Source organism: Alternaria rosae (assembly GCF_020736505.1).
Source record: "Alternaria rosae strain MPI-PUGE-AT-0040 chromosome Unknown BKA58scaffold_4, whole genome shotgun sequence".
NCBI classification, from domain to species: domain Eukaryota; kingdom Fungi; phylum Ascomycota; class Dothideomycetes; order Pleosporales; family Pleosporaceae; genus Alternaria; species Alternaria rosae.
This window is the reverse complement of record NW_025763573.1, coordinates 642,404-670,173: the sequence shown is the minus strand read 5'-3', so window position 1 is coordinate 670,173 and position 27,770 is coordinate 642,404. Positions and strand designations below refer to the sequence as shown.

At 51.6% G+C, this 27,770-nt stretch overlaps 11 protein-coding genes across 11 annotated transcripts; 4 read left to right on the top strand and 7 right to left on the bottom strand.

Annotated features, from left to right (window-relative positions):
• Positions 1-56: 56 nt before the first annotated feature.
• On the bottom strand, positions 57-1,649 carry BKA58DRAFT_314106 (uncharacterized protein; the record flags this gene model as incomplete). The annotated part of the gene is made up of 2 exons (XM_046167456.1): positions 57-158; positions 198-1,649. The coding sequence occupies 2 exons, from the start codon at positions 1,647-1,649 to the stop codon at positions 57-59; spliced, it is 1,554 nt and encodes a 517-aa protein (XP_046025942.1).
• Positions 1,650-1,834: 185 nt separating this feature from the next.
• On the bottom strand, positions 1,835-4,018 carry BKA58DRAFT_144156 (pisatin demethylase). The gene is made up of 5 exons (XM_046164652.1): positions 3,650-4,018; positions 3,386-3,585; positions 2,822-3,290; positions 2,535-2,761; positions 1,835-2,467 (listed from the first exon to the last, which is right to left on the bottom strand). Exons 1-5 carry the CDS (start codon positions 3,873-3,875, stop codon positions 2,024-2,026), a joined length of 1,566 nt encoding a protein of 521 aa, XP_046025941.1. The 5' UTR covers positions 3,876-4,018; the 3' UTR covers positions 1,835-2,023.
• A 622-nt stretch (positions 4,019-4,640) lies between these two features.
• BKA58DRAFT_144255 (S-adenosyl-L-methionine-dependent methyltransferase) lies at positions 4,641-6,476 on the top strand. The gene is made up of 3 exons (XM_046164655.1): positions 4,641-5,258; positions 5,367-5,670; positions 5,758-6,476. The coding sequence occupies exons 1-3, from the start codon at positions 4,968-4,970 to the stop codon at positions 6,396-6,398; spliced, it is 1,236 nt and encodes a 411-aa protein (XP_046025940.1). The 5' UTR covers positions 4,641-4,967; the 3' UTR covers positions 6,399-6,476.
• A 1-nt stretch (position 6,477) lies between these two features.
• BKA58DRAFT_144161 (uncharacterized protein) lies at positions 6,478-8,364 on the bottom strand. Its single transcript, XM_046164653.1, has 2 exons — positions 7,002-8,364; positions 6,478-6,953 (listed from the first exon to the last, which is right to left on the bottom strand). The coding sequence occupies exons 1-2, from the start codon at positions 8,176-8,178 to the stop codon at positions 6,607-6,609; spliced, it is 1,524 nt and encodes a 507-aa protein (XP_046025939.1). The 5' UTR covers positions 8,179-8,364; the 3' UTR covers positions 6,478-6,606.
• A 1,172-nt stretch (positions 8,365-9,536) lies between these two features.
• BKA58DRAFT_358449 (uncharacterized protein) lies at positions 9,537-11,641 on the top strand. Its single transcript, XM_046168711.1, has 4 exons — positions 9,537-9,740; positions 9,795-9,907; positions 9,953-10,489; positions 10,546-11,641. Exons 1-4 carry the CDS (start codon positions 9,713-9,715, stop codon positions 11,449-11,451), a joined length of 1,584 nt encoding a protein of 527 aa, XP_046025938.1. The 5' UTR covers positions 9,537-9,712; the 3' UTR covers positions 11,452-11,641.
• Position 11,642: 1 nt separating this feature from the next.
• BKA58DRAFT_419806 (uncharacterized protein) lies at positions 11,643-14,130 on the bottom strand. Its single transcript, XM_046172724.1, has 4 exons — positions 13,601-14,130; positions 13,423-13,548; positions 12,776-13,371; positions 11,643-12,725 (listed from the first exon to the last, which is right to left on the bottom strand). Exons 1-4 carry the CDS (start codon positions 13,889-13,891, stop codon positions 11,693-11,695), a joined length of 2,046 nt encoding a protein of 681 aa, XP_046025937.1. The 5' UTR covers positions 13,892-14,130; the 3' UTR covers positions 11,643-11,692.
• Positions 14,131-14,800: 670 nt separating this feature from the next.
• Positions 14,801-16,147, bottom strand: BKA58DRAFT_468154 (uncharacterized protein; the record flags this gene model as incomplete). The annotated part of the gene is made up of 5 exons (XM_046175095.1): positions 14,801-15,114; positions 15,164-15,379; positions 15,438-15,516; positions 15,578-15,649; positions 15,716-16,147. 5 exons carry the CDS (start codon positions 16,145-16,147, stop codon positions 14,801-14,803), a joined length of 1,113 nt encoding a protein of 370 aa, XP_046025936.1.
• A 1,381-nt stretch (positions 16,148-17,528) lies between these two features.
• Positions 17,529-19,179, top strand: BKA58DRAFT_314004 (uncharacterized protein; the record flags this gene model as incomplete). Its single annotated transcript, XM_046167452.1, has 2 exons — positions 17,529-17,714; positions 17,770-19,179. 2 exons carry the CDS (start codon positions 17,529-17,531, stop codon positions 19,177-19,179), a joined length of 1,596 nt encoding a protein of 531 aa, XP_046025935.1.
• Positions 19,180-19,712: 533 nt separating this feature from the next.
• On the bottom strand, positions 19,713-22,682 carry BKA58DRAFT_410474 (heterokaryon incompatibility protein-domain-containing protein; the record flags this gene model as incomplete). The annotated part of the gene is made up of 4 exons (XM_046172222.1): positions 19,713-20,896; positions 20,948-21,332; positions 21,384-22,160; positions 22,398-22,682. The coding sequence occupies 4 exons, from the start codon at positions 22,680-22,682 to the stop codon at positions 19,713-19,715; spliced, it is 2,631 nt and encodes an 876-aa protein (XP_046025934.1).
• A 1,043-nt stretch (positions 22,683-23,725) lies between these two features.
• Positions 23,726-24,436, top strand: BKA58DRAFT_143985 (uncharacterized protein). Its single transcript, XM_046164650.1, has one exon. The coding sequence runs from the start codon at positions 24,002-24,004 to the stop codon at positions 24,371-24,373; it is 372 nt and encodes a 123-aa protein (XP_046025933.1). The 5' UTR covers positions 23,726-24,001; the 3' UTR covers positions 24,374-24,436.
• Positions 24,437-27,173, bottom strand: BKA58DRAFT_143984 (heterokaryon incompatibility protein-domain-containing protein). Its single transcript, XM_046164649.1, has 3 exons — positions 25,986-27,173; positions 25,673-25,932; positions 24,437-25,619 (listed from the first exon to the last, which is right to left on the bottom strand). The coding sequence occupies exons 1-3, from the start codon at positions 26,760-26,762 to the stop codon at positions 24,500-24,502; spliced, it is 2,157 nt and encodes a 718-aa protein (XP_046025932.1). The 5' UTR covers positions 26,763-27,173; the 3' UTR covers positions 24,437-24,499.
• Between the last annotated feature and the right edge of the window lie 597 nt (positions 27,174-27,770).

The window sequence follows — 27,770 nt, the reverse complement described above, 5'->3', positions numbered from 1 at the left end:
CTCCTCTCATTACCTCAACGCATTACTCCACTCCAGGCCACTGATCCATCTACCCACTACCCTCCAATCAACCCCCTCCCACTCGTCATCATCATATTACTCAACAGCTCAACCTGACTCTTCAGTGCCGCCATCTCCGTAGTCTTGTCCTTGATCTCCTTCGCCCTGTCCGCCAACTCCGTAGTCTTCTCCTTGACCTGCTTCGTCCGCTCCGTCAATAATCGTCTCAGCTCTGCATTCTCCCGCCTCAATTGATCGACTTCTATATCGACGGCCTCGGAAGGCGTCGGTGGTGGTGGTGGTGGCCCACGGCTGTCTAGTAGAGGATCGATGCGTGAATCTTTTCGGGCAAGCGGGAAGGGTGCGGGCGGTTTGAGGGCGCGAGAAGTGGGGTGGTGGTATGTGCTTTGTCTCTGCGGAGCGGCTTGTTGGGTTGATTGATGAGTACTGGTATCAGCGTTGAGTTGTACGGTGTCGTGGAGATCGGTTTCGGCGTCGGCTTCAGCTTCGTCGTCTGAGCTGTTGAGGCCGTCGCCGACTTGCTGGCCTGCTGCTTTCCGAGCCCTCTTTATCTGCGCTCGTATGTTATATACGTCGCGCTTGAAAATGTGTATGCCGGGTAGTCTTGCTTGTAGCACCTCGACTGTCCTTCCTACGCCTCGGTCGCGACCCTGGTTGGGTTCGCCCTTTCGTAGCATCTCCTGTTCGACAATCTTCCACACGAGACCTCCTCGCTCGAGACTATGTTGCGACTTCTTTGGTGCCTGTGTAGATGCGCTGATCGTGTCTTCGTCGCCGTCGGCTTCGGCGTCCACGTCGTCGAGGGTATCCTTGTTATCCATCAGGCTCGACTTGGCGAGTTCTTCCTTCGCTGTGACGCCTCCCACCCCGATGCGACCCCCTACTACACCCCATGTCCTCTTCCGTTGTACAGCCCATCCAGCACTCTCGCGTCCGGGATGATTGTGTTGTGGTTCGCCGACGCGCAATAGCCATGTTCCGTCGTCCTGTTTCTTGCCCTCGATCCACATTTTGCACCCTGTCTTATAGCTGACCCTATTCTTTCTGACCCTCGTCTCGGCTGTAAGCTTGTGGGTATTCTTTGGTTGGCCATAGCAGACACAGGCGAGTTTGATGCGCGACCGGTTCTTAGCTGTCGTATTGATAGATAGCGCGTATCCGTTTTCCGAGGCGTGCGATTGCGCATAATCATGGAGGGCTTGCCATGAAGCGTGTATCGAATTGGAAGGCGGGAGCATAGCGAATTGCCGGTCGGGCGCGTCATTGTTTAGGGGTGCGCGTGCCGAGTTGTGCTGGATGCCGATGTAAGATGCTTCGGACGTAGGGCTGTGGATCCTGTAACCGTGATGTTGGCCAGCCAAGCCATGCTGGAGACTTTCGCGCTTTCCAGGCGTGTCGTCTGGAGAGTAGCTATTCTCGTGCTGTTGCCCGTTGTCGTTCATACTGGCAGCATGTTGAGCGCTGGTGGTAGGCTCGCAATAGGCTGCCATGTTGCTGTGGCGGACTGCGACATGATGATGCGACGCGGCATAGGCATCGTAAGGAGGCTGTGGGGTCGCGATGGCGTTACCGTGATTGTACGTGGGGATTTGGTCGAAGTTGTGATGGCGGGCGAAGGTGGCTGCCATAGTTGGTTTGATATGGAGCGCTCTCGCCATGTTCCGGATTACTTCCGCCACGGGCGTTTGTCGCTGTTGGAGATATCCGTCAGGTCTGCGCACATGGCGATTGTCCTCAGAATATGAGCTATGCGACTTTGGTCAATGCTGCCATATTTGGGTGGAGAGTTCCCAGGCTCAGACATATTCATCGCTGGTACGTCGCTCTCTGCGCATCAGCCGATTGGCTGCTCGGAACTCGAGCATCAATGTTGCCCTTACAACCAAGCAAAGCAAAACGCGTCAGAACACCAATCTGCTATGATTTCGACTACACCAGATGAAATATGCAACAACTGCGCCAGATTTTAATTTCTCCCGCTCTGACGCAGACCAACGTAGCTCTACTCTCTCAAGGTGACATCCACCCACATGTCCTTGATCTCCCATAGCCCAAGCGAGTTGAACGTCTTCCATGGTTCCAGCGGGTTGGTCAACGACAGATCAAAGTGCCTCAACAACTCGAAGATGCACTTGTGTATCTCGATCAACGCGATGTTGCGTCCCAGGCAAAGCCATCGACCGTAGCCAAATATCATATCGTTGGTCTTCGTCATTCTGGTTAGACGGTCTTTCGCATCCTCGTCCTTTGTGTCAATCAGCCAGCGTTCGGGACGGAAGGTACCACAGTCCTCTCCGTAAAGAGCTGGATTGTTGCGGTGCATCGTCCAGGCCGAGTAGCCAATCAAGGTGCCGCCGGGAATGTGATACTCCTTGTCGTCGATGATTACAACATCTCCTTCATCTGGAGTGACTCTGGAGAAGATGTTGGCGACTGGCGGATGTATCTGAAGTGTGTTGTTAGTGCATACTGGGTCAAAGATCCATGTTCTTTCCAAGAAGGACAAGACTTACTCGCATTCCTTCACGGATGACAGCGCCTAAATATGGCAGGCGGCGCACTTCTGCATCTGAGATGATACCAGGAGATGCGGGAGCCGTGCCGTTTCTGACAGCCTCATCTATCTCGGATTGCAGCTTTGCATATACGCGCGGATGACTCATGACATAAAGCAAAATAGTCCGAATGGCAGCAGCCGTAGTGTCAGACCCAGCGAGAATCTGCTCGAAGACTTCTTGGACTAGGCATGGTGGGTCAGTCGACGCCCAGCATCTCGGATTACAACACTCATGTCACTTACAAAGATCGTTTCCAGAGAGACCATGACGGACGAACGATGCAAACATATCAGACTTGTCTTCAGTTGACTTCAACATCCTGGAGTTGACTATCTTTCGTGCTTGAGCCATCATGTTACCAAACCCACTGGCATCTTTCTCCGATGGACTGATAGCGGGGCCAATGATAGGCGTGTCTCTGAGCCAGGCTATGCCCATTGCAAAGGCCGTGTTTCCAATCTTGAGACCTTCTTCGCTCGATTTTAGGTAGTCTTTGAGGTCTTTGTCGGCATTCAAGTCACCAAATGCTTCTCCCAGACCCACGTGACTGATGACATCTAAGGTAAAGAAAGGAATCTTCTGAGCCAAATCCATGGCTTGGGATGGTTTCGTTGATGCTTTTGAGGTCGCATACTTCCGCACCAAGTTCACTAATTCTTTCACATGGAGGTCTATTGAAGGCTCAAGTGTCGGGTTCTCTTTACCAGAGTACTGCAACATGTTAGTAGATGCGATTCGGTCACCCAACTGCGCAGAATTCCAAAAGAGATGCGCAGCCTCATCGTACAGATTGTATATCCACGTACCCCGGCTGTCATCTTCTTCCGTCTTGCATCGTGGCTATCGTTGTCGCAATCCGTAAAGACATTGTCTTTTCCCGTTTCAAACCGAGCACAATGATAGTACCATGATGATCGCCTATACGGTGAGCGCACCGCATTGATCCGTGCCCAATACTCTGGGTCTGACGTTATGAGGTGGTTCGGTGCGATCCTGGCAATCGGCCCTTATGAGGAGTATCAGTATAAGGCCACCAGATCGCGTAGCACTTTTGCCTTCCTGACACGTACCGTACTTCTCGCAAACCTCACCGTAGTACCTAGGAGATTGGCCACCGATAACAGCTCTGGAATGCCACAGCCAAGAGAATCCCGTCGTCCTGGGCCCGGCGAAGTGTTTCAGACGCAAGTGCTGTCGTATGCGGCCGATAGCGAAAAACGCCACAGCGACGAATGCGACGACGTACAGGCGCCGTGAGACGCTGTCGAGCAATGACTCGGGCGGAACAGTCTCCATGGCTTGCCTGGAGTGATGTCAGAAGGCAAGGATTTGGAGTTGCAGATGATGAATGGGAGTTCTTCCCATCAGTGGGGCAACCCTTCGTGAAAGCACGCGCCGTTGTGCGCTACGAAACTAGCGGAGAGCGTTGCTGCAAGCTCCTATTGAACGGTTGTTACTGGCTCTGATCGGTCAAGCACCATCTAAGGATTGGAGAAGGTGCGGAGCTCGCAGCTGCATGGTGACCAAAGCCATGAGCTGTCAACATCCAGGTGCCCCACCAACAAGCAACGTTTGACGGAAGTCATGGCGACATCTGGAACCAGGTTCCATTCCTTACAGAGGATAGCGGGAACCGGAGTAGTTTGCAAGCGCCGCGGCATGTCAAGATTCCTTGCGCTAGCGTCGTGTCCTTGATTACCAAGGTTCCCCAGCTGAGCGATTGAGGCACGCATAAGCTGATAGGGCGAGTTACAGCAGCACCGCAGCGACAAGTCTTCCAACGTTGTCTCACACGATACAATACTCGACTTTTGACATTTTCGCAATCAAACACCGTCGGGTCGCGAAACGTACCGCAACGAATCATTCGGTGGAGAAGTCTCCGGTCGAAACCCGGGTTACAATGCGTTGTGTCGAGCTTGCAGGAAACTCCCGCGATCTCGATCCACAGCCACGTTTTGCCCTTGTACGCACGTTCTTGGTGTGAAGCACTCGGATTTCAGCGCCATTTTGTTCTAGCCCTGTGGAGAGGCGCACCTTCATCATGTTGGAGTCTGGGCAGGGTCTTCGTAACGGCATCTACCGTTATTAACCGTTTCTCCCTTTTATGGATGGTTATCTTGAACTTTTCCGTACTTTTTCCGCATCTGAAGTCATTCAAGACCCATCAAAAGACGTCATAGCAGGTGGTTTTTGTACGTTCGCTTATCCACTTGCACCATTTCGTCCCGGGCCGTTGCTGTACGATTGAGGCACAGTCGCGGCTATTAACACTGGCATTGACAGCCGCTAATGGTGGCCTGAACAACACTTAAGCGATAAAACCCTTGTGCCAGGCTATTCATTGGTGACATTGTTTGATCTATAGTGTCGAACATAATCTCTACGATGGCAGATCTTGGAAAAGGGAAAGAGAAGGCAATTGAGGGCGAGTCAGCAACAGCACCATCTGATAATACGACTTCTGGAAATAGCCCCGCGAACGTTGCGCCGCAAGATGATAAAAATGCATCGCCACTGAAGGACCGTACTACATCATCTGACGCACAAGAAGAGGTGACCACTTCGATATATTCAGCTGAAGCATCTGCTGATCAGGCAATTCCAACGGGGCTTCCCTCAGACACAGTGGAAGGTCCTGCATCAACAGCAGAACTTGTCAATCCACTTGTGCTAGTTGTAAGTAAAACAAAATCTTCCTCACAACATCTGGCCATCAAAACATGATGCGCCGGGAAATAATTGACACGGCTCAGTATCTTCTCAAGGAGTTTCTAATATCAGTAGGATAGTACAAACGACACGGACTCGGCTCTAGGCGACGATGACGCTATAAGTGACACAACATCCATCGCCTCAACCATCCATAAAGGCCGCTTCGAAAATGGCCGCCGTTACCACAAGTACCGTGAGGGCGAAAACGATTATTGGGGTCCCAACGACGAGATCCAGAATGATCAACTTGACATTGCGCACCACATGTTTCTGATCATGCTGAACCAGAAGCTGCATCTGGCGCCTATCAAAGAGCCAAAGAGGGTGCTAGATCTTGGATGCGGAACAGGAATTTGGTGTATGGACATGGCTGACGGTATGTCTCTTGCCCTTTCTCTCTTCATATGGAATGACTCCAAAGACATTCCTTTCTCTTGGATACTATAAGTAACTCAAAATCCAGAATACCCCAGTGCCGAGATCCTCGGCGTAGACCTCTCCCCTATCCAACCCCAGTTCACACCACCAAACTGCAAATTCGAAATCGACGACATCACCCTCCCATGGACATACACACAGCGCTTTGACTTCATCAACATCCGCTCCTTGTACGGCTCTATCGGTGAGTGGCCAGCACTCTACACACAAGTCTACAACAACCTCGAGCCAGGCGGCTACCTCCACGAACTCGAAATGAGCATCCAGTTCAAATCTGACGACGGTACGTTGACCAAAGAACACGTGCTGTCTCAGTGGAGCGATCTCTTCCATGAAGCATCTGAGTGTTTCGGCAAATCCTTCTACGAGGTTTGGAACTTGTCGACGTATATCCGTAATGCAGGCTTCAAGGATGTTGAAGAGCGAGTATACAAGGTTCCTGTCAATGGGTGGCCGGCAGACCCACATATGAAAGAGTTGGGAAGGTGGAATCTGCTGCATATTACGCAAGGAGCAGAGGGATGGGGACTGTATCTGCTGACCAAGGTCATGGGCTGGTCGGTCGAGGAGGCTCAGATTTTCTTTGCTAAGTTCAGGTCAGGGGTGAAGGAGAGGAAGGTCCATGCGTACTTTGAAGTCGTGGTGATTCATGCGAGAAAACCTTGAGAGGGGGGAGGGATGACAGCGCATATAAGATCAGTGCTCTTACGCGACATGAAGAGACAGAGATACAATGCAGAATATTAGTATCCCAAACTGAACTGGCAGCGTCATGATGCGTCGTTGATTAAAGTATTACTTAAAGCCAGGGTATACGCATAGGGAATATCAATCTGAACCAAATACCTCAGCCTCGCTTCCGCTGTCACAAAATCTACTTGCGGTCAGGAGGTGGAGTAGCTGTCCTGGGTACCTCTCCCGACTTTGGATCGGGAAGGTGCGACACACTGGGGAGATCAGCTACCGATGCTGACTGTCCTTCCTCCTTTTCTTTGTTGTCTTTGATGATGAGTGGCTCTTGAGGTGGAGAAGCAGGCGTGATCTTTCCGCTGTCCCTTGCCTTCGCCTTTGACTGATCACCAAAGATCGAGTCGGTTTCTTCGTTGATAGAGGAGGCGCTGCTAATACGTCCAGCTTGGCCATCTTCGGCGGCGAGGCGCTCCTTTTCGAGACGGGTTTCACGACCGCGCTTGTGGCAGTACCAGAATACAAAGAGCAGTACTAGATAAAGTCAGCTTGATCGCCATACGATGTGGACATGATACGTACCGAAAACTGCCAGACTCATGATGACGTTGGTTCCAGTTGCCAGAGCAGGGAACCTGAACTTCAGGAAATTCACGATGCTCCTCAGCGCCGTCGCAACAGCACCTTGAGCGGACACCAGCGACTTCAGACTCGGTACTTTTGGCACTTGAGGAAGCATAGACCTCTTGCCCTTGGGCTTGCCGGCAGCCTGTGCATCGAACCCTGGCTTCTCCGACGACGCAGCCATGAGCTCTGGGCCGAGAGTGGCTGTGAGCTTGGCAGGCAAGCTCTTTACCAGATTCTGTAGGAAAGGTGGTAGATTACCGTACATCTTCTTGAGTTGGTTGTCGTAATCTGTAAAGAGCTTCTCGAGGTCGTTGTAGGCCGTCGGTACTCCATTTATGAGATCTTTGAGAACCTGCGTGAACTTATTGAGAAGCTCCTCCGACTCTTTGCTAAAGCTAAAGACGCGGTTGTTGACGGCTGAGAGGTTGAGCTGATCCAGAATATCCGTCAACTCCTTGTCCTCCTTCTGCGCATCGGTGAGCTCGGCAGCCTTGGCGGATTCGGCGGCAGCGAGTAGGTCGTCTGCGAATTGAGTCCTGTCCTTCTCCGTGACCACGATCTTCTTGTCTTTTGAGGCCTTCTCCCCGTCCTTCTTGGCGAACTTGGGCAGCTGGAAGTAGGACATGACACTCTTCTTCCTACCCAGTCCACCCTCAGCGGCCTTCCCTTTGCCCTTGTCACTAGCGTCAGCAGTGGTCTCGGGTGGACTCATGGGGAGCGGCACTTTGTCTGCATTGTCCATGAGGGCTGTTTGCGCATCCCTGCCGACCTTCTTCTCGCCGTTGTCGTCGACTACTTCAGTACGTTGAGGGAGAGGTGGGGGTGTGCCTTCGGGCTCAGCGGCGATGGCGGCAAGTCGCTCAAGGAATTGCTGGTCTTCGGCATCAAGAACAGGTTCACTTCCTACTTCTTCGCTGGCGTTGGTGACAGTTGGTGCCGGTGGAGTGGGTACGGGGCCGCTAGGGCCAGCAGCGGGTTCTTCGATTTTTGGCACGGCAGCATCCTCGACTTTCGGTACGGCGGACTCTGAGAGTTTGGGAGGGTCTTCAATGGGAGGGGCGCCAGGCTTCTGTTTTGACTGAGGGAACAGCTGCTTTGACTGGCGGCGCACTTTCTCCAAATAGGATGCCATATTGGATGTGCGCGTCTGCGTTGGATGTTGGTGGCAGGTACGGGTGTGGTGAGAGACGCCCTAGGAGATTGGGAGTTTGTAGGATATATGTCGCACTCTAGATTTGACGTGGAATGCTTGGGGGCGATCTTCTAGGCTCGGCGGTACTCGCTATGGCGTCGTCGGCGCTGTAGAAGCCCTGATTGTTGTCCCGCGTTTACACGTGTTACGTCATGGGCAGGGGTCTCGATCTAGAGCTCGCGCCACGCCACGAGGGGCGACTAGCGCGGCTCCTGACTTCTCACGTCACGACCTGTCAAACCTCACCCCGACAGCAGGAGATTGGAAAAAGTCTGAAACAAATCAAACGCTGATTGGACCTGGATGGACAATCTCGACGGTTTTCTTCGCAGCTTCGGTCGCTAATATCCCGATATCCTCTCCAAAATCAGCGTTCGACGAATCCGCCACTGTAAACAACCGCCATGCATGCCCAAGCATTGCACTCAGAAAGATCTACTTGGATTTGGAAGACTTCGAATACTCATAATCGCTAGATCAGTGTCTATTGAATCGTTCGGATCATGTACCAGCAGCCTTGATATTACAACAAATCTCCATCAGAGCTATGATGGTTAGGCTCTGTTGGCATTATTTTTCATTCGCGTTGATGCCGTCACTAGTTTGACCTCCTGCTCTCGGCCCACTGATTAGCCAGAACCGAAGTAGGTGTTCAAGAACTACAATGCCACATCATTCACGCGACGATCAATCATAGCTTGGTGGTTCCTCCGGAGGACATGTTTGTTTCCGACCGGTATGTGGTTTCGTCTGGTTATGTCCGATTTCTTAATATCAAGAGACCGATCACCGCATCATAGTACAGTTCGCAAATCAAGCGGTGACGTTAATCACGCACCCTCAATGAGCCATGTTGCGTAAACTTCAAAGCGGTTGTCGCAGTTATTCACATATTGTGGTTTGCCTCCTGATTACTCCAGAACTGACCAAATCCGAGCTTTCAAGGAGATCATTCCACTTTGTAACGGGAACCCACACGTTGTTCATATCTTGAATATTGGGTATGCTATTCCAAAGCTGCGTTCTCACCACTGCCCCTATCTCTTACATGTATGTAGTAGAGAGGAATCGCAATCACGTGCTTTCGTTGTTCACGTCCATCGCCTGCACCCCCGCCTGCACCTCGCCCGCTATATAAACAGTATCTCATTCCAATCCTCCATCTTTCCTCCACCATCTCGATCGACCACAATAATTGGGAAGTCAGTCAATACATCTTTCGTCTGCGCGAATTATCTGCTGAAGCCTCACTGAAGCCTCCAGCCGCACACTGTGCGCAGTCGGACTACCCACCTTTACCTTTGGCGCCTACAGTGGATTAACGCGTATGCTTCTCTGCAGCCCTGACAGAATACCCCGAGGTGCTTCAGTACACCAGAACTATAAGAACAATCAGTGAATCAATCACTGTGTCACCGTTCACAGTACCGACACTATACACATCACCGTCACTCCCGCCACTGTAATCCGCAACATGGCTAATGACGCCTTCAATTTCTACGGTAAGTACTATCGTACTTGGCTTGCCTGCGTGTTCTTCTAACAAAAAATTGTAGGCGACGGGTCGGACGACGCGAAGCCCGTTCAGAACGACTTGAATGACGCGAACGGTAGTCCTAGTGGTGAGGACGACGACTATATCGAGGACGCTGCTCAAGCAGCTGATGATGTAAGTATACAGCTTGACCTTCAGGAAATCGCTAACCTTAGGTAGTCCGATGATGGCGACTTCAAGCTCGACGGCTATGAAGATCTCGGTATCCATGGAGACGAGGACGAGGATGAGGTAGACGACTACTATCCCGAGTATGACGACAACATGACCGGTCAGAAGCGCAAGCGCGTCCGAACCAACAACATCTCCAAAACCAGAGGTCTCCAGCGGTCCGTTATTGGTGTCCAAACTGGCGACGCTGAAGCTTTCATATTGGACGAAGACAACAGCTTCCTCTACAAGCAGCCTTTGCGCAAGCCCGGTACTTTCGGCCGCCATGACCGTCGCAAGGGCGAGAGTCTTCCAGCTTATCATAAGCGTGTCACTCACGAGTTGGACTCTGATGACGAACTCATGATGACGATGCGTGAGAAGGGCTTCAGTGATCGCCAGATCGCCGACAAACTCGCCAAGGATGGTCGTGTTCGCTACGACCAGAAGTCTATCTCTACGCGCATTATGCGCATTCGTCTTGCTCAAGCTGAGAACGTTGACTTCCTTCTGAAGGAAGGATACAAGGAGTGGGAATACGCTGATGTAAGTGTCTGATCAATTAACTCTTCCTCTTTGAGTTGGCTAATGTGAATCTTCAGGATGAACTTCTGGTTCAAGCTTATGCCCTTGCCGACATCGAGGTCAACTACGAGCTGGAGCGCGTTCGCGCCTGGCGCTTCCGCAAAGTCTCCGAGTATATGCGTCGTCTGAACAAACATGCTCTCTTCTCTGCCAAGGCCTGCCGCAACCGTTACAATGAACTCATCGAAGGCACAGCGCGCATTCCTACCGAAGTGGACGATGACCCCGACGCCCGCCGTATGGAGATGGAAGAGTTCCGCATGATGCGTGAGAAGACCCGTACCAAGGAGCAGAAGGAGAAGGACGCGCTGGAAGCTGCGGAAGCTAAGATCAAGAATGATGCCAAGGTGCTCAACGCTCAGAAGGCAGAGGAGATCGCCGAGAAGCGCCAAGCCAAAGAAGTAGCGAAGGCTCATCGCGCCATGACCCGTGCCGCTCAAGCCCAGATCCGCCTTGCTCGAGCCAACGCGAATAGGATCTCGAAGTCTCAGCGCAACGCCCAGCTCAAAACCAAGACCAAGGCCCAGGAAGCAAAGAAGAACAAAGACGCCTCTCCAGCTGTGATCAAGACCAAGAAAGCGGCCCCCAAGGACACTGATCCGCGCTCTTACCTTTCTCTTTCCGATCTGAAGAAGATGTGTGAGAGTCGCGGTCTTGATCTTCCGCAGAAGATGAAAAAGGATAATCTTGTGCAGGCGCTTGTGGATGCTGATGGTGAGTACAATCAGAACGACCTCAAGAAGATGTGTCGCTCCAAGGGCTTGAACACCAACACCAGTAAGCTGGTAATGAAACAGTCGCTGGCGTTGGCTTCTGCGAAGGCTTGTAGCTCGTACGATGCAGGAGTCGCTGCTGCCACTAGCACTGCCATTGCTACTGCTGAGGACGACGGTGACGATGAAATGGACATGGAAAAGGAGTAAGTGGGGCCTGGGCGACTTCATGGCATTGAATGTGGAGGAAGGTGGGATTAGAAGTAGTTTGATTCATGCCACGGCGGAGTATACATGCAGTGCTTGAGCACGGTTGACGGGATGTATGCCTCAGGGTGGAATGATGATTGGGAGTTCACGGCTAGAAAAAGATACTTATTCTTCAAGCAATGAGATCACCATGTAACGTACTCTTTCATAGGAATCAGAATGGTGAGAATCGTCTAAACCTCTACCAGCACTCCCACTTCTGACCACCCATAGCCACTAGCCGATTGAACAGCTCGTCTCTTAAGGGAAGCGCCATGATGCGGTATTCGTTGAGCTGCCTGTCAGTAATGATCAATCCATCAGCAACCTCCCGTCCCATGGCCCACCCGACAACCAACTTCGCCTTCCAGCCAAAGCCACCGACCTTCTTCATCTCCATAACTTCTCCAACTGGTAGACTCCAGGAGGGGTGCAGATCTTCTCTATCTGCGCTACCAATCTTCTCAATAGTATTGTCTGTGGAAAAGGCGATGCACGGAATTGTGGACTTGGTAGTGATATACACATGCCCTTTCTTACCATCATGTCGGGCTTTGAACTCGACGGGACCGGACGTGAGATCAACTCCTCTACGTGGTACAGCACCCAGTCTGTTCTTGGCATGAGTGGACCCGGCGGCGGCTTTGACTTTGTCAGCTGTCATGGTGGTCTCGACGCCGCCCTTGACAGTGCCGCGGAAGAAGTTAAGGATTTTAGTTCCCTTCTTGCCATGCTTGCTGTCTTTAGCTTGGTCGATATCTTCGCCGCCGGTTTCGTGCGCAGTAGTGGGATCGTGGGCCATGGCTTCATCGAGTTCTTCTTGTGTTGCGTTTAGTGGCCAGTCGGCACCTGTGGCGCGCAACTCTTCCTCGTTGATATCGACGGGCTTCTCTTCTGGCGCTTGCGCTACGTGAGGCGGTGGTGGGAGTGGGGCTTTGTTTGCTTCGCCGATTCTAAGAAGGGTGACGGTGAGTTGGGCGTTGGTAGGTACACCCTTGAGTAGCGTGTTACGGAGCTCGAGCAGCTTTTGCCAATTAGGGAACTTCCTGTTAAGAAGCGCTAGTCCTCGCTGTATGACGGGGTCACCGAAGAAGCCAAAGCCGGCGCCGAAAGTGACACCCTTCATGAACATGTACGATGTCACGAATAGTGAGACAAGAACGAGCGGTGCTACTACGACTCCGAGTCGAAGATGAGACCTGTTCTTCGGGAATGGGGGAGTCGGTTCAAGCATACTGTGATCATGTCAGTGATTTCAGGTAAACGCTGATAGACGGTTGCTTACTTCGCGAATCGCTCCCATGTGTCTGTGACATCTGCGATACCGTGCATAATAGGCCTCATTTTCGTCCACATGGCAGTCTCCATGGGAACTTTAGTCTTGTCGTGGTGCTTGTCGGGCTTGACACCAGCAGCCTGATCCCTTGCATCCGCAGCGCCGATAGCGAGCCTAGTAGGGTCCGGTACACTGCTGTCAGGAGAGTCTTCGTTTGGAGGCTCTCCCTGGGGGTGCTTGCCAGTCGCGCTCGATAGCGCTATCGACGCAAACCCGTTGACGAAATTCGAGGCCTCTTGCTCAACAGCCTCACCCTTGTGATTCTCAGGCGCTCCAGTAGCACTATCCGTACTACCTAGAGTTCCAGACTTCGGTTTCTGTACACCTCCCTTAGAGCTGACAAGAGCGATAGGTGCTGGTGGGAACATAGCACCACGAGCTGGGGGGTAGACAATTAGCGTAACTAAAGTCACCGTTATCAGGGGCACGATCATGTCAAAAATCCAGGCGGCAAAGTATGCGGAGCAGAACCATGCAGTGCGGCGCGTCTCCCTCCATGAGCGAATGCGAACAATGTGCTTGCCGAATCCGATTAGACCAATGCCCTATACGCGGTTAAATCAAGCGGGTTCACGACTTACTCCCTAAGTGCTTACTATAGTCATATACAAGCGTTCGATATTGGCACGAAGCTTGTCTGGCGAGAACTCTTCCTCATCCGCAATGTTCATGTCCAAACCCCCGGGAGGCGCTGTTGGAATTTCTTTGACATGGTACATTTGCTACCTATAGTCAGCATCCAATTGCAGGTTTGTATTCAGACCTCGCTCTCACCTTATTGAAACGTCGAACCAACAGCCACAAGTCCTCGTTACCCAGACCTCCGACGAGCGGCTTCGCGACGAGTTCTTTTGGCTCGTTCCATCCAAGGTCCACCACTTCATCTCCGTGAGCTATCTGTGCTGCACCCTTCTCTTCCGGAGGCGCTGACTTAGCAGCCTCTAGAGCTAGCGCATGGCTCTCCGTAGGCGCATTTCGTAGCGTGTTAGACTTCCCCTCATGTTCTGTAGGATCCGTATCGGGGATAGGCAGCAGGTCCTTGTAGACCACGCCTCCGGTCGACATGTTGACGTTCAGGATTAGGCGTCCGGTGTGCGTAGGTGTGAATGTATGGAGGTCCAAAAGCAAAGGGAGGAGGGTAGCCTTGCAATGTATTGGCCTTCATATGGCAAGAAAGACGCGTAGGGCCGCAATTACCCTCTACGTCATGCACGCACTAACGACGGCAAGCCACTGCATCAGTGGCGATCGGAAGCCGCACAACGCTAGCTTGGACTCTTAGACTTCAACACCGTTGAGGCTCGTAAACGCGCGCTAAATACTAGCAGTCAAGCAGCCATGGTATCTCTGTATGCACTTCACTATTGAGATTTGATGTTTTCCCACAGTATGGGTGAACGTGTGGAGCTGACAGGATCTGTGGTTCCGAGGACCGCGGAGAGCGATCATGATCACCAAACCCCACCCACCACATCTGGCCTCCTCCCGTGTTTTCCCTGCTTCGATCCTTTCCAAGTCAGGTCAACTATGCCTATTCGGGCCCAAGGCATGCCAAAAAGGTGGTTCACAGGAATTTTGCGATGACTGGAAAGGAGTGCCGTGTTGCACACCAACACAGGTGTGGGCGTGTGACGTCATCGATCAGTTTGCAGCATACAGCGGGCCAACGGCTGTACATGTGAACTTAAGATCACTCAACGTATAGCGGGAATGACTATCACAGTCGTTACTACATAGTTCGTGTGTAACGGCTGATGCTTTGAAATTGTTCCAGGGCTTCTTTGGTCAAAACCAGAAGAGGTGGTCCAGAATCACCACGAGAGAGATGCTGTATACGACCCACGACCCGCTATCGAAGAGTGGATGTAGAAGCGAGGTATGTGATTACTGGTCGCCCTTATTCTCGCTAGCTACGTGGCAGCGAGTGTTTATATCTAGTGACTGGAAAGTGACGCCCATGCGCGAGCTTGTGTGTTATGGTCTTCTAAGCATATCTATCACGTCTTGCTCATGCGTTACCGTGGTCGAAACCATGATGCCATCATGTTTCGCCCGTAATTCTTCCTGACTACTATACATGCCAGCCCAGTGTGAGTCCGTCAGTCCCTGCCCAAGGCCTGGTCTCGAGGTCCTGTTATTTCCAAAAGGTCTGAGCTCCAATCTACTCCGTGTGATTCTATCCACGTTGCCATCAGTCTGCCTTCGGTAACCGCGCGAATCGTAAGAGTTATTGAAACGGAATGCGTTGACGAGCACGGCGAACGCGGGGCAGCAGCCAATGATGACGGCTGGGACAGATTAGCGATTGTATGTAATGGTGTTTGGCTCTCGACTTACCGATGAAACACTCCACCATACCCCAAATAGCGAGCCAAGTCGGATCAAGTGGTTGCTCTGCAGCCTCGGGTTTTGATGCATTAATCGCAACTTGAGTGACTCGGAGACAGGCGAAGAGAACACAAACGACGCCCGTCGCAAAGAGACATAAGATTGATATCTTCTTGCTTCGTGGCATCTGAAGATTCCAGGTGAGCCATATCGGAAGTGCCATGACTGTACGACCCAACAGTCAGCAAACATACTAGGGCTGCATAAGTGCTACATGGCATACTCATCATGTTTGTTGAAATATCCGCGGAAAACGAGTAGTAGAGGCTGACGAGCTGGGTATGGTGTGGGCCTTCGCCAGTCTATAGCGTGATGTGGTTAGTAGGTAGCCCGCTGTTTACCTTGTGCAGCACAAGGACTTACGCATCCTCCTGTCCAGAACCCGGGTATGGTGCCGCATGATTGGAAGTAGAAGGCGTAGTTGCCAACAAAAGTCTGTCTTCAATGTCAGCTGTTGCCCAAGTGATTGCTGCCAAAGTCAGCATAACTGTGATATCTTACCCCTAAGCAGATTCCAGCTATGCACCACCACACAAAGGTCCAGCGTGGAGAGATACCGTTCAGTAATCTCCTATAAAGCAGCAGCAAAGATAGTTTGATGGACCACAGCACCGCCCAAAACATACAGAAGGCAATGAAAACCATCTTCGCCATCAGCATGCTATCATGCTTCAATTCCGAATAAGGTGGTGTTTCTCCGTTCGAAACAGCGTATACTCTCTGCATATATGGAGACAATGCAATGTAGAGAGCGCACATCGTCACATAAATGGCGAAGGCGACGAACACAAAGTAGTCAGAGGCTGTCAGTCTCCTCGGCCTGATGATGTTGAGACCAATCCTCGCAAGGACGACTGAGCTGGTCAGGCCAAGCATAGAGTATGCAACCTTCAGCACTGTTCCCTGGGCGAAACCGTTCGTTTTTGCCGACATTGTTGCTGAAATGGTGTAGATCGGAAGCAAACAAAGATAACAAAGACACAATGGGGAATATCAGTCATTGATCGTCGGAGCATGCTCCAAGACCTGCTAGTTATTCGATATCATTATCGTGTCAGTGCATGCGAGCATGCGGCGTAAGACTACTCTCAGGTTTCGTGTCTACCGGCAGAGGGGATCACATCGATCGAAGGACCATGCCCAATTTCCAGCACCGGATCTGCAATCACTGATTGCTTGATCGTAATTAGGGGCTGGCAAGGCTATCCAAGATCTCGCTGTTGTAATTATAGTATACCTAGCTCAAGACTTACTCTTGCATGACGATGGCGATGGGGACTTGTTCATGGCCGAGTTACCGAACGTTGGTCAGTTCTGAATAGATAACGCAGAGTGTACAGCCATGCGCCAGATATACACGTCTCCATTGTATACAAGAGCACGACAAGATAGATGGCGCACAAAACTCCTCGCGGGTGAAGGGTGGCACTGGAGAAGTCGCTTGCGCCTGCCGAATTCCGTGCCCTCGCTCTTCTACTCGCCTGCCTTCGGAGCATAAAACCCTCCTATGATACTGCAGTTCGTTTCGCTTGCGGCAGACCAAGATGCAATTGTTATCGGGTAGAGCAATCCCTTTGCCAAGGCAATGGATGAGTTGACGCGGAGTGTCATGCAGGTGGCACCCAGTCACAGTGCTAGAGGCGCGGCGCGGTCTAGCGCTTATTCAGCATCTGGGCGGCCCATTCTCCCCGTACCACGGGCTGGAAGGAAGGGTCGCCCTTCAACTTTCATCTGGCGTACACGTATTGCCCACGTTCTTTTTCGATAGACACGCTGCCTGTGTGTAATACTCAGGGCAATAGAACGGATTAAAGCCAACGATTAGACCACTAATCATCTGGAACGCGTAGAGGGTGCTTCATTTACCACATTGCATCTCGCTTCCATCCATGCTTACCTAGGTACATACACCAAGGGCTCCATCGCTTACGCGAAGAATGGACTCGCACCCGGTTGTTCCATCGCACAAGCTTTTGCACATGCGCGTACCTGCACGCGACTCTTGTTGAGTCAATGCTCCGAGATTGAAGTATGCTCATTCGCCTCAGGCAGCGCCACCTCTTCGATGCAGGCTCCACGGCAGAACCGAATTGCGGCGCGGTATGCAGCTAAGCAGCGGGTTAATACTGCGGCGGCTTCTAGACAACGACGTACGATCCTTCGGGGGCCCTTGAAGTTGCAAAGCGCGAGGAGATGTCTGCCCAGCAGGTAAGGTCGCTAAACGTCGCGCAGAATCAATGTCTTTCCTCAAGAGTAATAAATGGCTCTGGAGAGCTCCAGCTTCTTTCCACCGAACCTCCAATCCAAGCACAGCATGAAGGCTTCGTTTCTTGCCATCCTTGGAGCCCTTGCTGGCAACGCAGTCGCCCAGGACGCCTTTGAGCCTACTGACTTCAACATCACTGAAGCCCTCTTTGCCAATGGCGTCAATGTCTCGGCTCTTCCCGACTTGGCTGCTTTGGTCGACAAGCGCTCGCTCTCTAGCCCGTGTACCGCCGCTGTAAGAAATTTGTAATGTCAGTTGTGTAGAGGACTTCAGCTAAAATACTCAACAGTGTAGCTCACTAAAGCTCATCTTCGGAAGCAAGCTACTCTCTAGCGGTTCAGAACCCTACGATACCTTCACGAGCGGATACTGGTCAAATCAGGCAGCCTCTATCAACCCAGCCTGCGTTTTCCGGCCTTCGAAGGCGATTGACGTATCGACGACGATACTAGTATCCCGCCTCACACAATGTCCCTTTGCAGTCAAGGGTGGAGGACACACCGCGTTCCCAGGCGCGTCTAGCATTGAGGGTGGCATAACCATTACCATGGAGGCGATGAACGAGATCACACTTTCCAGCAACAAAAAGACTGCATTCATCAGACCCGGAAACCGATGGGGGGCGGTATATACAAAGCTTGGAGAGCAGAACCTCGCTGTCATTGGTGGGCGCGCGTCGGATGTAGGCCTCGGTCTTGTTCTTGGTGGCGGCATCTCCCACCAGTCCAGTATTTACGGATACGCATGCGACAATGTTGCGTCTTACGAGATCGTCACTGCATCGGGAATCATCTTGAAGGTCACCCCAACTCTGTTCCCTGATCTGTATTGGGCCCTTCGCGGAGGCGGCAACAACTTCGGTATCGTTACAAGATTTGAGCTGGAGACAATTCCCCAGGGGCTAATGTGGGGCGGCACCCGAGTTTATACGCAAGCCAGCTACCCAGCGCTAATCGATGCCTTTGCATCAATGGCTGAGGGCGCTACCGAAGACCCCAAATCAGCCCAGATCTTGTCTTTTGCTGTGACAGCGGGCAACGCGGCAGCCCAAATCCAACTGGAGTACCTCGAGCCCGTTGACGAAACCAATCCACCTGCTATTCTGAAGAAGTACCTTGACATCCCTCCACTCGTAGCAAATACTTTGAACAGAACCTTGGCAAACGACACGGTCATGCTCACCAACCAAATGCCCGGAGGCCGCCGCTATGCATTCTGGGCTGCCACATATAAGCTCGACAGGGATTTCATGGCCTGGCTGCAAGCGCGTCACGAGAAGGACGTAGGCCCGCTAGCCGACCAGGGCGCTTTGGCGTTCCAAGCCTTCACCGTACCGGCTATGGAGCAAATGAGCAAGAAGGGCGGCAACGCACTGGGTCTCTCCCCCGCCGACGGTCCACTCATGCATACTCTACTTTACGTGGTCTGGGACGACCCTTCGAAGGATGATCAACTAAACAAAGCCGCATTAGACTTTGTGAACGCCGCCAAGGCTGAGGCCAAAGACCGAAACGTGTACACAAGATACATCTACCTCAATTATGCTGGACCATACCAGAACGTAATCCCGAGCTACGGAGACGAGAAGCTGGCAAAACTCAAGTCGATTGCGAAGAAGTATGATCCCTCTGCTGTCTTTCAAAAGCTGCAGCCCGGTGGGTTCAAACTTGAGGGCGCGCCCTACGGGGAGACTATCTAGATGTCAAGTTACCTTGTATAGGTTCAATCAATCTGCAAAACCTTCAGATTCCAATGCTGACATTACCTTTACTATATACTTATATCGCAAGGAGCATATCACTAGGTTTAGCTATAAAAAAAACATGACGCATTGCTACACACGCGTGGCCTTACTGAGATTCCTCTTTCGCGCGCTGTTCAGCACCACCATCCAATGCTTACACGATGATGTTACCACAACTGATCCTCAGCAACGTAGGTCGGCGTTAGAATGCGAAGAGCAGGTGTTCAAAATAAAATAAAAGAGATGATGCTGCGTGCAAAAACATACAACAGCGGGGATTCGCCAGTGGTCACCCACCTGACTACTAATCCGCCGATATCTTGCTTAACTAGGGCTGAGCGGACGGGAAGCCGTGATCTCAAAATTCTGTGGTCGTATGTGACAGATCTAGCACTTCCATGTGTTATATACTCGGTGGTTCATGTGTCGAAATCGCCAAAACGCCTCTACAGCCGCAACATATATGGCCTAGTACGACCGTCCATACATCAACAGAGCATGTACTTAGAAACCACTCTTCTCGGGTCCCTTGCTTCGATTTGTGCCAGGGCTTCGCCGTGCATGTATCCGTCGATATAGACGTCACCCACGTACCTATACTCGTTGCGACGGCCCTCCGGACGAAGTAAGATAGGCGTAGAGCAGCCGAACGGCACAACGACGATATCCTTCGCTGTCATGTAGCCCGATCCCATACCGATCAATCCACCTGCTGTGATACACAGGCTACGTCCCATCATACGGTTGCCGAAATGGTCTTGCAGGAAAGTGCGCCGTGCCTTGGGCTCGATGAGCCCTGTCGTACCCACATGGCGCTTGAGATCTTCATCCATCGGCAAGCGAGGCATTCTTTCGCGTATTAGAGCGGCGAAGACGTGGTAACAGAGGTTGTGCCACATGCCTGACTGGCTCCATTCTGGCGGCATCTGTCCAAGGCTCAGCGTCCTACAGAAGGAGGTGTGCATTGCGTGGGTCTCATTGCCTTCTTCTACATTGTGTTCATGCAGCAACATTGCGCGCCATTGCAGAAAGGCTGTTAGATAGTCTTGAGCAGCGCAGAATGTGCCTACGGCGACACCTGTTGCCGTAACTGTATCGATCTTGATCGCGGAGATCTCGAGTTTTCGTCGTTCATCGTGGAACCAATACTGAGCCTTAGTTGGGCCATTTGCGTTACTCGAAGCTGCAAAATTGAGAGTGCGCCCCAGGCCAGATACCTCTGGAATGTGCGACCAATCAGGACACCAGCTTGGAAGGCCCGTAGAATTGACGTGCAGAGGGAAGTGTATCGCTTCGCGAATCACATCAATCCTCTCAGTAGTCGAGATGAGGTGGTCGACAACGTCTGTGTAGACCGTCTTGACGGACTGGCTATAGTCGACAGGGAAATCGCGTTGTGTAGCGTCCGAAAGCAAACCCAGAATGCCGAAAACTTTGTCCCGTGGATCCTCGCTTAACTTCTTCCTGCATGCCCGCATTACCTCTAATAGTGACTCATCTCCAAGCTGTTTCAGAGCGTCGCGGTCCGGAAAACTTGATGGTCCTTGGCGGATGTGTGGATCGCTGTCTCTGCCCCAAAAGACTTCGGCTGCCTTTTGGTATACTTCCCAATCGAACGCAGAGGAACCACAGTATACCCTCTTGTTGTTTGCGAGAAGGACCTCTTGTACGACTTCATTACGGTCAGTTCGACAAACACAAAGAGTGGGCTATGTTCACTTACCCCAAAGTCGCTTCCAATAGTCTCTCTTGAATAAATTGAGAAGCGCCATAGAGTCTGGGTTGCGAGTAGACTTTATGTACTGATAATCGATCGAGTTTTCGGCCACTCTCTGGAGTAGTTGTAGTGCTAGTGCACTCTCTTCATACTCCGGCCCTATCCAGATGGCCACTGATACTGCGCCGATGTAGATCTGACCCATCAATCGAACTTGTGTGGCTCTCTCGTCTTTGTTCTGCTGGTCGATGCAGAGCGCGTCCACCCATACGAAGATGTCTTCTTTCTTGCGACGTACTGCCCTCAGTGCATCGTGAAGACTGACTGCAACAGGGATTGTAGTTCCTTCTAGAATGAGTGGTCTCGTGTCAACCCCGTCGCCCCAGGCATACTATACAAGCTCACTGTTAGTGGATGTTTTGGAACTGTGGCGACGACTTACCGAGATGGCGGTATATTCCGGCTGGCTTTGAAGCGATACATGGACAATTTCGCATTTTAGCTTCCACATCCTCTCCGGCAGAATCTTGACTAGTCGAATTTCAGAGGGTTGTAATGGCTGATACTGGTATGTTTTTGGGCCCAGTACTCCCGAGCTAGGTGACGATGGAGGCCACGACATGATTCTTGAGGAGGCATTCGAAGCTGCTCCAGCCGATCGAGGTCTTTGCCCATCTTCACCAACTCCTGAAGTTGAGTCGCCCGGGGTTTCAACATTGGATGGGAACTGTGAGTATGCAGCAGGATACTGAGAGATAGAAAGTCGTGGGAGTTTTGTATTTGCACTGAAGGCCCCGTTATGACCCGCTGTAGACGGCCGACTGTCAAGTTCATCTTGCCGAATGCGCTCATCCGAAGTAGACGCCAAGTCTTGTACTCTCGCAGGTAGTGATACGCGATTGCTGCGTGGCATGTCCGTTGGCGACCAAGAAATATCATCAGTAACCCCATCTCGAATATCCACACGATTGGCATCGTGTTTTGATCTCGGTGCAAATGATGCTTCATTGGGTAGCGATGGTGGTAGCGAAGGAAAGTTCCTCATATGCCGAGGGTCTCCAACGGGGAGTTTTATTGATGATGCGTTGTTTAATTGCGCATCATCAAAGCGATGCTCGCCGTACTCTCGCCCCATGGATCGTTCGGCCCCATCGATTTGCACACGGTTATGCTCACGATGATCGCCATAGGCCAACTTCGCAGAGTGTGGTTTGGTTAGCTGAACTCTCTCATACACTCGTACCTCGTCATGACCTCCTTCAATTTGAGCATTGGTGTGGTGAGCCAAGGGGGAAAGCGAAATTCCAAGCGGCGTTGGTTTTCGTGCAGGATGGATGCGCCGCTCTTCCAACAAATCATCAAAACGATGCTCGCCGTAAGTTCTGTTATCTGAGCGGCTTCTCTCGTGGTGAGCATCGATTCGAACGTTTTGTTCTTGCGCGACCCGCAACCGCACCAAATCATCTTCAGTATCACTAGAGGAGTCTTGTTTGCGGCGGTTGTAATCTTTTGGGTGATGCGAAGAGCTGGCGCGATATCGATCTTTGTCTCCGTTATGCCTATGCCGGCGCCTTGGTTCATCATCGGAACGATACCCTCGACTCGAAGAACCATATGTTTGCTCATTATCACCTGGATAGACCTTGTGTCGCCTTCTGCGGGTTCGCTCTGCATTGGCGTCCTGAGGCGTAAGATGGTGGCCGTGTGAGTGGCGCTTCGCATCGCGCTGGGGACTGAACATGTCGGGCAAGATACTCGAATTGTAAGACACAGCTGCGTTGGATCAATGTTTCTGTGGGCTCGTGGTTTGCGAGAAGCTCTTATGTGGCATTGGGTCTTTACTTAGATCAGACGCGAACTGGTGCCTTGGTGGGGTTGATGGGTGCCATGGCTGCTCAGCCTCCGGTCATCAGCCATGGTCAGCTCGCTTCAGCTGGCAGGGATTCGGTCGCATGGCCTGGCTGGAGCAGACTGGAACGCAACGAGAACTACTGGGGAGTATCAGCTTCACGAGGTTGGTGCAGTGTTAAGGTGCACATTGGCGTTCGCGACGAAGTCGCGGCTACGAGTAGAAGTGGCGTGTTTTGCTGCTTAGATTTATTTGGCTCATGGCTGCGCAATATTTGAGACTGCGCTTGGCAGTACATATAGCTTAGAGAGCAGAAGATGTCGTGCGGATGGGAGCAGCTATTATATGTTCTTGAGCGGCCCTTCTCCGATAACTACAGTCCATGCGCAGTGTGGGTCTGGCTGCGTTGTCATCGGCCCGCCGAACTGCCTGCTACCATCGCTACCACGCTACCCTTCTCCCATACCCTCCTTATCGATAAGTGACGACGTCAAGACACACTTGCAACACTTGTCACTAGCTCTCATGCCTACTTACACATCTCTGCACTCTGGTGTAATATGTGGCTCTATGCCACGTTTCCCAATTGTGCACCAATTGCCGCGATCCGGCGGCCGCCTTGGCCCCGCACTTTCGCGTACGCTCCTCAATCCAGACTAGTCCGAGATCCTCTAGGAACGGTCAACAAAAGAACCGCCGCGACTGCGAGCGAGAACAACCCATCTCAAAAGGATTCGTGAGTCGTAACATGATGTACGAAGCGCGATTGCTCCGACAACTCCGATAATAGTGGAGTTGAACAGCCCTCATGGTAACCTTGGAAATGTCCCGCCTCGCGATCCATCCCCAAAGCGACATAGCCATGGTAAACTAGGCGTTCTAGCTGGGTATACGCTCTTGTATAATCGATACATTCGGAAAGCCCTCGGTGGTGGCGTCTGGCTGGAATGCCGGCTTATGCATTCTACCGAGAAGCCCCGTGGAATGTACGCTCGTGGCAGTTAGAGCCAACAAGACATTTAAATGAACTTATCGCTCCTTCCAAAGGCTTTGGGAGAATACCGAGATAGGCGATATAAGAAGGTAGCATTCATTCCACGATATCGCGGGCGCACCTTCATCACCACAACCAAATCTACACACCCCATAATACTTCTTTCGTCTTTTACTGTAGCAGTACCAACCTATCCTGCACTGCAAAAACTTCCAAAATGGTGCTCCCCTACTTCACCGCCCTCGTCTTCGGCACCATGCTCCCGGGCCTCAACCTAACCCAATACGCCGACCACTACGACAACGTCCACATCCCACTCGTCAAGTCACTCACGGGCTCAAACTTCCCCGTTATCCACACACGATACTACGTTGGCGGTAGCCCTGCCTTTGTAAACGCCAGCTCTCCCGTCGACTACGACTCCATGGCAACCATGCAGTTTCGAGACATGACGCATGCGTTGACATTCATGAGCATCATCAGCGCACCGGAGGCGGCGAAGAAGATTGCGGAGGACGAACATTTGTTTATGGCGAGTGCACCGAGGACGGTGATTGTGGGGACGGATGGGAGTGTGACAGGGCCGTAGCTGGTGCGGAATGAACGTGAATGATGTATCGTGGCCATGATTAGGATTTAAAATACTGAATCATTACTACCATAAGGGTCAGGGCAAGATAAGCTAACGTGAAGACGTGAGACCACAAAGTTTTCCTTAGCCAAGGATTATAGTCTCCGGCTGGAAGTGGTCCGACCAGCAGAAGTCTGTTATCGCAGCAGACGGAATTTCTTTTTCTGCGTAATAAGGTTTTCTCGAGTATCCTGCAAAGACACGGCCGAACTTGTTCACGAGACGAAAGAGTGGAGTGAAACCGTCATAAGTATCACCAAAATGTGCGGGCAGTCGAGTGATACCTATACGTTCGTAATGGTTTCCGTGTTGCTCAAGTATGAGAACATGAGCGTGCAACTCGTTCACGGTGGATTTGGTAAATTCTGCTCCAGGCAGTAGAACACACTTCAAAAATGGTTCGTTTCCCTTGTCCGGAGGCAGGTCCCAGTACACCTCCGCAATAGCATTCCATCCATTACCCAGTGATATTTCAATCCCTGATTGTTTGGCAACTTTGTTTTCCCACGTACTCTCAGTTTTGAATTGCAAATTGCACATTGCGGTTCGTGCTTCTACTTTGAGGTACTGCGAGAGTTCTTCTGGTGTGGATTCGTCGGGGTTGGCTGGAGCATACAGCTTGTGGAAATCCTTAGTGGACTTTACTTGTACAATTTTTGCTTCCGGTGAGACGTAGGTTGAAAGGCGGCGTCTGTTCTGCCAGTACCATTCGATTGGGGTTTTCCATCCGAGGGGCGACCAACTGGGAAATCCGTTGCGGCGTATGCTTGGCTTTTCGTGATTCCACAATAATGCTATGTCGATATCCCGTCTAACACTGCGGCTAGTTGAGAGAAAGTCCTTTAAACCAGGTGAGTAGTCTGCCGAGGAGCGTTTCCAAGGGACTCCCCAGATGTGCTGAACACCGTATTTGGCGTAAGAGTTCAACGCACCAATTATGGCGTTAAGCGCATCTGCGTCGAAGGATAACGTGCGAGCGCTGTATTGCTTCAATACTTTCATTGACGCAATCATCGTGTCAGCCGCCTCGAGTTTTACGGTGTTGGCAAACCAGCCTGGCAGTAATAGGTGAGCGTCCTCGGAGGGGCCGCCGCCGCCATGGGGCCTATCTGCCTCGTAGTATGAATCTGTGCTACAAATGAAAATGACTTGTCTGTCGGTGAAAAAGAGACGCCGCTTTGAGAAGTAACACTCTTGGAATGTCCTGAGCGCACGGTCAGCTCATTATGAGCATGGTGTGATGATCGGACGTCCTACCACGCTCGCGAAGCCCACGAAGATTGTGACAACTTTCGTAGGTTCCAGCTGGGGCTTGTTTGAGGTAAATGGATTAACTGCACTGATCTCGTGGATGCGCAACAGGAGGAGAAGCCCCGATAATGTGGCCGTACTCTAGGAAGCCCATGATTCGAGTCATTGCCAGCCGCAGCGAAGATGGTGAACTGCGCTGCTGCATATATATCTGCCATCTGCATAATTTGGTGTTGCTTCGCCTGTGCGTCGGACTGATCGATGCACTGAACACTTAGCAGACTGAAGCAGGGACTGAAAGGCACTGAGGTCTACCTACATATCGGTCGACCCAGAGGTATCTGTATCCCAATGATAAGGTTGTCTCAATAGCGTCTTCGACAGTTTTTGGGATTATCTCCCGGATGTTGGTCGAGCCGACCTTCTTGCCTTCTTTGCCCCAGACGTAAGACAATGCTGCGTATCGACATGCAGGCGGCGCAGGAACGATCCTTAGATGCTCACAATCAATGACTTTTAAATCCTTCAGACCATCGATCGGTCTCGGGCGACACCGGTGGTCATGTTTTTCGATGCAGACATCCAGCCAAGACTTCAAGAGAGCAACGTTAACGCCAGCTGGATATAGATTTTGGCCAGGGTCTAGCAACGGCTTCTTCACCGTTGGTAGATCTTGAGGGAATACATATCCAGAGAAGGCTTTCTCTAACACTTTTCGAGTCACCTGGGATGTTGGTTGGCAGGCAAGTACGACGCCGCCGTAATAGTCGGCATGCTCGCTCGCCGAATGTTCGACTTCGAGAAATGCTGACGGAAGATCCAAGCCCAAACCAGCGGCATAATAACAACTTATCTCGAAGCGTCGTCCATGTTCGGTACCCCGGGTGCAATCTTTGAGAACCTTTGCGAAGAATCGGCAGATTCGACACTCTGTTTTTTGGTCAACTTTGCTTCTGTGAAACACTGCATCATACCAAACGCCAATTTCTGGTTCTAGACGGATCTCTGGGGCAAACAGCGTGTCCCAAGGTATTTTGGCACACTCTTCGCATATCCGATCGGTGCTCATGGTGTAATTGTTGACGCAGGAACCCATTGCTGTCGAGACGTTGACCGCTTCCACCGTGGATCTGGTGATGTCTAGTATCCTGATGTCTATTGTTACACCATTGGGCGAAAAATGGCAGGTTTCCGAAAATTTATCGTCGCTCAAGCGCTATGTGATGTGAAGAGATGATGGACAAGGCTGAGAATAGAGGGGTAGAAGGCAGCAACCATGTAGCTGTGCCACCCGAATGCAGCACGACTTCTCAGCCCACGTCCAAGACCGAGCTCATGACCATATTCTCAACCCTGGTGGGCGTCAAGCTGTCGCGAGTGGACTCGTTGCCGGTAGGCCATCTCATTATAGCTCGTAGTTACCCACGACGCCCAATTAGTGAGTTTACCTGTTCATAAGCCGAAGCATTGACGAACGAGCTTTCTCGAGCCCCACTCAGTGCTGAGGCCCCGGTGGCTTGTCAGCCTACGTAGTGGGGGAGATTCGCTTGCGATGTAACGAGATGACGGCTGTCTGTGATCAGGCTGTGGCACAAGGGTCGCAGGTTGGGCTGCGGCTGCCTAACAAGAAGTCTAGATAGAGAATCAGCCATCGTATCTTTGCATTGGAATATCACCTCGCTGTAAGATTGCGTAGTAGTAAGCAATGGAGTTGAGGCCTAGATGGTTCACTGACAAGGAAGTTGCCTTGACCCACTTCCGAACCTCCCGGGCTGCTCCTGCCACACCAGCTACATGTAGCACATGTGAACAGAGGGACCCCAAGACTCAAACGGTTAGCTCGCCGGAATTGCATCGTGAGTGCGGGCTACTCCAAACCTCACATGCCGATGAAAGAATAGGATAAGCTGCACGCAAGATGTCTCTCATTTTGCCTCTCCCTCCCCACATCCCCATACATCACGCTATCTCCCTCTCCCCGCATTTCATCCAATTGTGTATATCATCCAGAACCCTCCATGACGCAAGTCAAGCAATCCAACACCCCCCATATCCAAACATATCAAACATCTTTGTGATAGATCCAAAGTCTCGAAAGAAACAC

What these genes read in the sequence shown, in the direction of transcription:
- BKA58DRAFT_143985 (XM_046164650.1), top strand. Translation starts at nt 24,002, where the DNA reads ATGGTGCTCCCCTACTTCACCGCCCTCGTCTTCGGCACCATGCTCCCG.
- BKA58DRAFT_144156 (XM_046164652.1), bottom strand. Translation starts at nt 3,875, where the DNA reads ATGGAGACTGTTCCGCCCGAGTCATTGCTCGACAGCGTCTCACGGCGC. An exon ending in TGAGGTTTGCGAGAAGTACG is followed by an intron (nt 3,586 to 3,649) that starts GTACGTGTCAGG and finishes ACTCCTCATAAG; the next exon opens with GGCCGATTGCCAGGATCGCA. An exon ending in GGAAGAAGATGACAGCCGGG is followed by an intron (nt 3,291 to 3,385) that starts GTACGTGGATAT and finishes AACATGTTGCAG; the next exon opens with TACTCTGGTAAAGAGAACCC.
- BKA58DRAFT_144255 (XM_046164655.1), top strand. Translation starts at nt 4,968, where the DNA reads ATGGCAGATCTTGGAAAAGGGAAAGAGAAGGCAATTGAGGGCGAGTCA. An exon ending in TCAATCCACTTGTGCTAGTT is followed by an intron (nt 5,259 to 5,366) that starts GTAAGTAAAACA and finishes TAATATCAGTAG; the next exon opens with GATAGTACAAACGACACGGA. An exon ending in GTGTATGGACATGGCTGACG is followed by an intron (nt 5,671 to 5,757) that starts GTATGTCTCTTG and finishes CTCAAAATCCAG; the next exon opens with AATACCCCAGTGCCGAGATC.
- BKA58DRAFT_143984 (XM_046164649.1), bottom strand. Translation starts at nt 26,762, where the DNA reads ATGGGTTCCTGCGTCAACAATTACACCATGAGCACCGATCGGATATGC. An exon ending in ACCTCTGGGTCGACCGATAT is followed by an intron (nt 25,933 to 25,985) that starts GTAGGTAGACCT and finishes CTAAGTGTTCAG; the next exon opens with TGCATCGATCAGTCCGACGC. An exon ending in TCGTGGGCTTCGCGAGCGTG is followed by an intron (nt 25,620 to 25,672) that starts GTAGGACGTCCG and finishes CCGTGCGCTCAG; the next exon opens with GACATTCCAAGAGTGTTACT.
- BKA58DRAFT_419806 (XM_046172724.1), bottom strand. Translation starts at nt 13,891, where the DNA reads ATGTCGACCGGAGGCGTGGTCTACAAGGACCTGCTGCCTATCCCCGAT. An exon ending in AACGCTTGTATATGACTATA is followed by an intron (nt 13,372 to 13,422) that starts GTAAGCACTTAG and finishes AACCGCGTATAG; the next exon opens with GGCATTGGTCTAATCGGATT. An exon ending in ACATGGGAGCGATTCGCGAA is followed by an intron (nt 12,726 to 12,775) that starts GTAAGCAACCGT and finishes ACATGATCACAG; the next exon opens with TATGCTTGAACCGACTCCCC.
- BKA58DRAFT_144161 (XM_046164653.1), bottom strand. Translation starts at nt 8,178, where the DNA reads ATGGCATCCTATTTGGAGAAAGTGCGCCGCCAGTCAAAGCAGCTGTTC. An exon ending in CATGAGTCTGGCAGTTTTCG is followed by an intron (nt 6,954 to 7,001) that starts GTACGTATCATG and finishes GACTTTATCTAG; the next exon opens with TACTGCTCTTTGTATTCTGG.
- BKA58DRAFT_358449 (XM_046168711.1), top strand. Translation starts at nt 9,713, where the DNA reads ATGGCTAATGACGCCTTCAATTTCTACG. An exon ending in CTGCTCAAGCAGCTGATGAT is followed by an intron (nt 9,908 to 9,952) that starts GTAAGTATACAG and finishes AACCTTAGGTAG; the next exon opens with TCCGATGATGGCGACTTCAA. An exon ending in AGGAGTGGGAATACGCTGAT is followed by an intron (nt 10,490 to 10,545) that starts GTAAGTGTCTGA and finishes GTGAATCTTCAG; the next exon opens with GATGAACTTCTGGTTCAAGC.